This window comes from Mirounga leonina, unplaced genomic scaffold (assembly GCF_011800145.1).
Source record: "Mirounga leonina isolate KUSES-001 unplaced genomic scaffold, KU_Mleo_1.0 Mir_166, whole genome shotgun sequence".
NCBI lineage: Eukaryota > Metazoa > Chordata > Mammalia > Carnivora > Phocidae > Mirounga > Mirounga leonina.
Genome location: NW_023270418.1, coordinates 36,757,352 through 36,765,730, shown reverse-complemented (window position 1 = coordinate 36,765,730; position 8,379 = coordinate 36,757,352). Strand labels below are relative to the sequence as shown.

The 8,379-nt window shown below is 62.8% G+C and overlaps 1 protein-coding gene across 6 annotated transcripts in view; it reads left to right on the top strand.

The window, feature by feature from the left end:
• Positions 1 to 8,379, top strand: part of LSP1 (lymphocyte specific protein 1) — a 39,277-nt gene that overhangs the window by 9,804 nt on the left and 21,094 nt on the right. Inside the window, exons 1-2 of one of the 6 annotated variants that reach the window (XM_035013578.1) lie at positions 2,169 to 2,997; positions 3,340 to 3,419. The exons of 2 other annotated variants lie outside the window; for them this stretch is intronic. In XM_035013578.1, the coding sequence (XP_034869469.1) occupies positions 3,340 to 3,419 (80 nt within the window). In that variant the 5' untranslated portion in view covers positions 2,169 to 2,997. Of the gene's footprint in view, positions 1 to 2,168; positions 2,998 to 3,339; positions 3,420 to 8,379 lie in introns of those variants that run through there. 3 more of the 6 variants (XM_035013581.1, XM_035013577.1, XM_035013580.1) reach the window with 3 other exon arrangements.

Genomic DNA, 8,379 nt, shown 5'->3' with positions numbered 1-8,379 from the left:
GGATGGATGGATAGGTGGTTAATGGGTAGATGGATGGATGGATAGGTGGATGGATGATAGATGGATGAAGGATGGATGGGTGGTTGATGGGTGGTTAATGGGTGGATGGATGGATGGATGAGTGGATGGATGGTGGGCGGACAAATGGATGGATGGATAGATGGATGGTTGGATAAATGGATGGATGGATGGATGGGTGGATGGATGAACCGATGGATGGTAGGTGGGTAAGTGAGTGGGTGGATGGATGGATGGGTGGATGGGTGGGTGGATAGATGGGTGGATGGATGATAGATGGATGATGGATGGATGGGTGAATGGGTGAATGGATGGATGGATGGATAGATGAATGGGTGGATGGATGGATGGATGGGTGGATGGATGGGGGATGAATGGTAGAATGGATGAATGACAGATGAGTGGTGGATGGTTGGATGGATAGATGCATGGACAAGTAACAGTAGAGTTAATAGTTGATATCAAATACTCTGCCCTATCGTTCCTATTAGGACATGCCCTAGTTATGAAACTATGGATGCTGGCCACTGCATTTAAAGATCTATTCTTGCCACTTCCCATCCATCAGCATTTCTGATAGATAATCAAATAATTGTATTTTAAGTTCTTAGTGACAGAGAACCGCTGCCATTCCAAGGCAGCCTTCTCCCCATGGGAATATTTTTACTTCTTTTGAACCGAAATATGTCTTGGCACATTTCCTCCCTGGCTGTCTGTGACTGGGATTCCAGAACCAAGAGCAGGAGGCAAGGGAGAGATGCGTAGGTTGAGATGGAAATGAGGCACAGGGTCACTTCCCCTGGGTGATCTGGCTCAACCTGAGGGCCAACCCTGCGGCTCTGCTCCCGTTTCCCTTCTCCATGTTCCTCTAGAATCTTGAGGCATCTGCAGCTCTGGCTGGATGCTGGGATGGATGGTGGGCACAGCTGCTTCTGGGGCACACCCTCACATTCTCTGGCTCCCCTGGGGTTGTGGGAGGGGAGAGCTGTGAGCTCCCCTCCCGGGCTGGCCACAGGACCCAGCCTGGTGTGTGTGTTGGGGGGGAGGTGGGGGACGAATCAGAGCCAGACTTCATGACGCCCAAGAAGTCTGCACCAGCCAGCCCCTACCTGAGTCACCGCAGACCAGAGCTATGGGCCATGTGGCTGGCACTCAGACACACACGGCCTTCAGAGGGACTTGGTTGCGTGTGCGCCCTCGTCCAGCCTCACGTCCCCCAGGTGCTCTCGGCCCTGGCCCCCTGGCCCAGCAGAGGCCAGGCTAGCTGCGGAAGAGAGAGGGGCCGTTCCCCCGTGCTATGGGGATGCAGGGCAGCAGGGGCAGGCAGTCAGCGCACCAGCTCGTGGTTCTGGCTCTGCCGGCCCCAGCTCTGCAACCTCGGATGCCAGTCTGAGCCTCGGTTTCCCCATGCGGGACCTGGGTGCAGCAGCCGTGAGGGTTGGTGAGCCGGGCAAGCTGCTGGACGTGACTGCTGGGCACTGAGCTGGGCTCGGTGACGCCCCGCACACATGAGTCCAGTACCCGCCTTGTCCGGTCACTCGCCCGCGAGCGTTCTCGAGTGAGTCACGGCGACTGAGCCCAACCGGAGGAACAGTGGGCTGGGCTGCACCTCCCGGGCCTTGGCCGGAGCACGAGGGGCAGGGGGCCCGCCGGCCAGGGCACCGCGCTGACCCTGTGCCCACCGGCCTCCCTGGGAGCGTGTTCTCTGCTACCAAACGGGGCAGGCCATGCTCGTCTCTGCCTCCGGGGTCTCCCTGCTCTGACCTCCCAGTGCAGTGCGGTGGGTGCTGGGGAGGGCAGCAGCCTCCCCATTTGGGGAGCAGAGAGGATTCCCCCTCGAGGTGATAAGTGGAGCAGAGAGCTGGGCATAAACAAGGGGAAAACTGGAGAACCAGGAGGGAGGGGAGGGAGGGGGAGGGAGGGAGGGGAGAGAGGGAGAAGAGGAAGGGAGGGGAGAGGAAGGGAGGGGGAGGGAGGGAGGGGGAGGGAGGGGAACAGAGATAGGGGCAGAGAGAGACACAGAGGGAGAGGAGAGGAGACAGGGTCTGAGTGTGGGAGCAGGGAGGGCTGGGGGCTGGCAGGGAAGGAGCAGAGGGCCCAGGTCGGGAGGGGGTAGGGCAGGGGGGCTTGACCCAAGAGATCCATAAAGGCCAGGACAAGAGGAGGGCCAGAGGACTGGCCAGGCCAGGCCCAGGGCGAGGGGAGAGGCAGGGAGGGATGGAGAGGCAGATGGGGGGGGCTAGATGCCCCGCAAGTGGTGGGGATGAGCTGGAGGAAAGCAGAGTAAGGCTGGAGCGGCCGCCAAGGTGGCCGAGGGGAGACCATGCCCATCCCAGGCCGCTGAGGTCCTGCTAAGCCCCAGGGCTGCTGGGCTGGAGGGTTTTCTCTCTGACATTTTTACTAGTCTCGGAAGGAGGGGGAGGGGGAGGAGGCCGAGGGGGGAGAAGGGGGCTGGGGGGAACAAAAGGGAAGCAGCTGCTAAACGTCCTGAAGGAGAGACCCACAGAGTCCGTGAGGCCGCACAGACGGGGACAGACAGACGGGCACCCAGACGCCCAGGGGGCAGCTAGCAGGGAGCCGGCCCGGGAGACCCCCAGGGCCAGGGGGCCCGGGGTGGACAGACACAGGCCACAGACAAGGAGACAGGGCGAGCAGACAGGGAAAGGGTGTCAGAGCCAGAGAGCCCAGACGGCCAGCCAGACGGAGAGACAGCTTGGATCGAGGGACAGGGACAAGGGAGTGAAGGAGGGGACAGGAGAAAGAAAAGAGAGAGGAGGGGGGAGAGGGGTCCCAGTGGCAGGAGGAGGAGCAGGGGGAGGGCAGCAGACAGAGGCCGGCGGCCTTTGAAGAAGGAGCAGCCGCGTCCCCAGGGCTGGGGTCAGGCCAGGTCGCCGGCCCGCGGGCGGCGGCCAGCAGCATGAGCGGCTCAGCCCTCCAGAGGAGCAGTTCCGGCAAACGGGGCCTGGACAAGCTGGTGAGGTAGGTGCCCCACGGCCCAGGCTGAGGCAGGGCGGGCAGGGCCGGGCAGCCGGGCCAGGAGCCCGGGCACCCAGGGCAGGGTGAGGGCTGTGCACTGCGCCAGCTGTGTGCACGCGGCCCGCTTCCTCCTCCCGGCCCGCGGCTCTGCACACTCTTGCCCACCTGCGCGCCCGCTTGGCCTTGGCAGGACCGCTCTCTTCCCAGACACCTTCGCCTGGCCGCGGGGCCTCTGGCCCGGTCCGCTGCTCCCAGGGCGAAAGGGGTGTCCTCGGCACGCTTCCAAGGCCTTGCCTGTGCTCCTGCCGGCCCCTGGGGACCACCCTGTCACCCCTTGCTTTACAGATGATGAAGCCGGACTTCGCGGCCACATTCACCACCCCCTTAGCGCACCAGCCCTGCATGGGAGGCGCCACAGGGCCGTGGTGAGTGCTTGGGCCTCGGAGTCAGATTCTCCCCAGGCTGGAATCCTGGCTCCTGCGTCTCGGGCTTTGGGCCAGGACCCTATCCTCCCTGGGCCTCAGTTTCCTCCTTTGTAAAGTAGTGGCATGGTGTCACCTACCTTGAAGAGGAGTGAACAGAAGCAAAGGGCCAGGGGCGGGCCCAGAGCCACCACTCCATTCCACGGGCTGCTCATCACTTTACTCTGAGCCGCCTGCAATGCCCTTCCTCCTTCTCTACCCTTCCAGGCATCTAAGGCCCAGCTGAAATGCTTCCTCCCCCATGCAGCCTTCTTTGGCTTCTCCTTCAATGGCATGGAGCGTGCTGGGCAGACTGCAAGCTCCTGGAGGGAGGGACAGGCATCAGCCTCCCCAGCTCCACCCACGCCTTGACTCTGGGAGGGAGGAGAGACACAGTGTGCAGGTCGGCTGAGAGCAGCCCCAGACCCCTCCCGCTCAGGCCGGTCGGGTCCCTCAGACACTGAGTGATGGTTCTCTCCAGGCCCCTCCCAGGCATGGCCCACGGGCCACCACTCAGGGTCAGGACCAGCAATGGGGTTTGAGGGGGCCCCTGCTGGCCATGGTCCCCCGCAGCCCCACCCTGCACACTCGGAAGGTGGATCCCCATTCCTGGGCTTCACACCTGTTCCTTCCTGGCTCTGCCAGGCCCAACCTGGTGCTGCTGACCAGGGGACCTCCAGGCAGGGCTCCTCCTCCCTGCCCAGCCGGGATGTGTCCTCCCAGGAGTCACTGCGGCTGTCCCCTTCCAGAAAGCTCTGTGGCCCGAGGACTACCGGGTGCCCAGGGTCAATCCATGAGGCTCACCAGCACTGCTTAACAAATGGGGAAATGGAAGCCCAGGAGGGCAATCATGACAGGAAGAGTCCCAAGGTGCGCGGGACCCACGTCCCTTGTCCCAGGAGGACCTGGGTCACAAATGTCTGTCCAACGGTAGCTTTGGCTCCGCTCCCAAACCCAGCATGAGGCTGCTGCCCTGGGCGAGCAGGGACAGTGGAGGCACCAACAGGGCTTGGACGTGTAGGTCCAGCTTGGCTGGGGGAGTATGCAGGCTGGGGAGTGAGCCCTGAGCCCCTGAGGGACCTGCAGAGGCCGGTGGGACAGAGAGAGAAGGACGTGTCCCTTTGAACTCCGTGCGCCGTCCTGCTGCCGGGGGGCCAGGTGGGGAGCAGGGGAGAGTCTCTTCCAAAGAGTAACGTCAGGGTGTCTGCATCTGGCTTCGGTGAGCGAACCATACAGCTCACATGGTGATGCTCATAGGTGTGCGGTCAGCGCAGGCCCGGAGCCTGCCCTGGGCCGGGCGATCCACACCCACCTGTGGACTCCAGGGGCCAGGCGGCTGGTGGCATTCCCGCCACCCTCCCCGACGTGAGCGCCTGTCCTGCCTCTCACGGGCTTCACTTCTTGAAGCGCAGGCAGATGGCCCCTTGTCCCTGCTGGACAGACAGAAAACCAGGCTCAGAGAGGCTAGCGACTTGCCCTGGGTCACCCTGGGAAGGGGGAGCCTGCCAGCCGTGCCCACCGCGTCACCCTAATCCTTCGCCGGGGACTGCTGGGGTGCAGGGTGGGGCCCCTCTCTGTGACAAGCTAAGTGGAGGCATTCGGGAAGCCAGCAGGGGTGGGTGTAAATGGAATCCAGTTTAAGTAGACTAAAAGTGGGCCCAGGAGGGGGGACTTGTCCCCGTGCCCACCTGTTCCCCTGTCTCAGCTCAGCACCATCCCCGTGGCCACTGTGCGGGTCCTTGCCAACTGTCACTGCCCAGGAGGAGGCTTCAGATGGCAGGGCTGGCCAGGGCCGACTCCTCTTCCTGCCATACCCCCAGACCCGGCTCCGTCCCTCTGTCCCCTCCTATTGCCCCTGGTGATCTAAAGCTCAGCCAGGCCCATCCTGGGCCAGGCCAGTGTTAGGGATGAGTAGCGAGCAGCACTCAATTCCACAGAACCCCTGGGTTCCGGCTGCCTGCCTGGTCAAATGGTCTCTGGGGACTGGGCTTTGTGAAGGGGGGCCTTGGCTGGCACAGACCAAAGGGGCTGGGTCACCCTGCTGGTGTCTCTCTCGGCATTCAGGCTCATGGTCCCCCCGGGGAGGCTCTGGGAGCTGGAGGAGCCCTGAGGCAAGCCCCTCTGCCCACTGCTCTGGGCACACGTCCACCATAGACGTGCCGGCAATCTTCATGCCTGGCCTCCACCCTGGGCAGCCAGGTCTGGGAGGCCTCTGGGGACCCCGGTGTGGCCAGCAGGGCCAGCGATGGGCCAGCCTGAAGAGGCGGGGGTCGGGGGGGGGGAAGCCAAGCCTCCAAACCAGTGTCCAAAGGGGCGTGGCTGCCTCGGGCCCACACAGGGCCCCAGATGGGAGGGGGGCTGGCCCTCACCCTGGCAGAGCCCGGGCGTCTGGTGGGTGGTGCTGCCCTGGGACCAGGCGGTCTGCCGGCCAGAGCTGCCCCAGGAGCCCGGGCGAGCTGGCATCGCGGGGGTGCGAGGACTGAGTGGCCCAGCCCCCTGGGCAGGGCGTCAGGGCCGGAGCCCAGAGCACTGAGGTTCAGGCTCCAGTCCCATCCCACGAACAAGAGCAGAACAGGGCGGCGAGCAAGCAGCAACGCGGGTGCACTGGGCACCTGGGGGCTCGCCCCCCCGTGCCCCTGCCAGAGCCGCGAGAGGACACCCCATGGCCCCTGGGCCCCGAGGGTTGGCTGGAGTGGGCAGGGCTCCCAGGAACACCTCATCGAGCTTGGAGTGGCTCAGCACAGGTTGGTGGCCCGGGGCCAACCCACACAGGTGTCCGGGGGCAGGTGGGAGCTGGGTGGGGGGAAGCCTCGGCGGCCCCTGGGGGCAGGGAGAGTGTGGGATCAGGCCGTGGGCTGCCCCAAAAGGTGAGAACGTGGCTAGGAGGGGTGCTGCCCACCTGGGAAGGGAAAGGTCCTGAGTGGGCTTGAGGTGAGGTGGGCGGCAGGGGGTCGTGTGCCCAGCAGGCTGTAAGGCTCTCCCAAAATGTGTCCTAACAGGTATGGGGGGAGGAGATAAAAAGAGAGAAAGGAAGTGAGAGAGAGTGAAGGAGGGTAAAGAGGAGGGGGCAAGGAGCGGGAGTCCCTATGAAGGCATAAAGAAGGTGTGCAAGGATAGGGAAGGGATGGGGATGGGGACGGGGACAGGACGGGGACAGGATGGGGTCAGGGAGAGGATGGGGACAATGGCAGGATGGGGACAGGGCAGGATGGGATAGGGATAGGACAGAGGGACAGGATGGGGACAGGGGCAGGATGGGGACAGGGCAGGGACAGGACAGGATGGAATGGGGATAGGACAAGGACAGGACTGAGACAGGGCAAGATGGAATGGGGATAAGACAGGGACAGGGCAGGATGGGATAGGGATAGGACAGAGGGACAGGATGGGGACAGGGGCAGGATGGGGACAGGGCAGGGACAGGAAAGGATGGAATGGGGATAGGACAAGGACAGGACTGAGACAGGGCAAGATGGAATGGGGATAAGACAGGGACAGGGCAGGATGGGGACAGGGCAGGATAGGGACAGGGACGGGGACAGGATGGAGACAGGGCAGGATGGGGACAGGGCAGGGACAGGACAGGATGGAATGGGGATAGGACAGGGATAGGGCAGAGTGGGATGGGATGGGGATGGGACAAGGATGGGGACAGGATGGGGACAGGGCAGGTTGGGGACAGGGGCAGCATGGGGACAGGATGGGGACAGGACAGGGAAGGATGGGATGGGGATAGGACAGGGATGGAGACAGGACAGGGACAGGGACAGGATGGGGACAGGAGCAGGATAGGGGCAGGGAAGGGACAGGACAGGGTAGGATGGGGTTGGGACAAGACAAGGGCAGGGCAGGATGGGACAGGGCTGGGGACAGGCAGGGACAGGGACAGGATGGGATTGGGGTAGGACAGGGACAGTGATGGGGACAAAATAGGGACAGGATGGATAGGATGAGGATAGGACAGGGACAGGAATGGGGACAGGACAAGACAGGAGGGGACAGGACAGAGACAAGACAGGAACAGGACAGGACAGGGAGGGAATTGGACAGAAACAAGACAAGGACAGGGATGGGGACTGGGCAGGGATAGGACAAGATGGGATGGGACAGGGACAAGGATAAGACAAGATGGGACAGTACAGGACAGGGATGGGAACTGGACAGGGACAGGGATAAGGGTAAAATGGGGATGGCATGGGACAGGATAGGGGACAGGACAGGGACAGGACAAGACAGGAGGGGACAGGACAGGGACAAGACGGGGACAGGACAGGGAGGGAATTGGACAGAAACAGGACAAGACAGAGATGGGAACTGGACAGGGACAGGATAGGGACAGGGACAAGGATAGAATGGGGATGGAATGGGACAGGATGGTGATAGGACAGGGACAGAACAGGGATGGGGACTGGACAGGGATAGGACCAGACAGGACAGGATGGGGACTGGATGGGGGCAGGAAGGGGACAGGAGGGGGACGGGGACAAGATTAGGATGAGGATGGAATGGAACAGGGATGGGACGAGGGCAGGGACAAGAGGGGACAGAGACAGGACCGGATGGGACAAGGGGATGGGATGGGACAGGATGGTGGCCAAGAGGAGGGAGAGGTCGAGTGAAAACAACAAAGAGAAGGGATGGATGAGGCAGGGCATGGGGATGCTCCAGGGGTAATGGGTGCTGTGGAGGTTTGTCAGCTCCTCCCACATTGTCCCTCCCACATGCCCATCTCACAGTGTCCGTTCCCACGTGTCCCCTCCCATGCTGTCCCCTCCCACACTGTCCCTCCCATGCTGTCCCTCCCATATGTCTCCTCCCACTTTCTCCCTCCCGTGCTCTCCCCTCCCACATGTCCCCTCCCACGCTGTCCCCTCCCACACTGTGCCTCCCTTGCTGTCCCTCCCATATGTCCCCTCCCACTCTC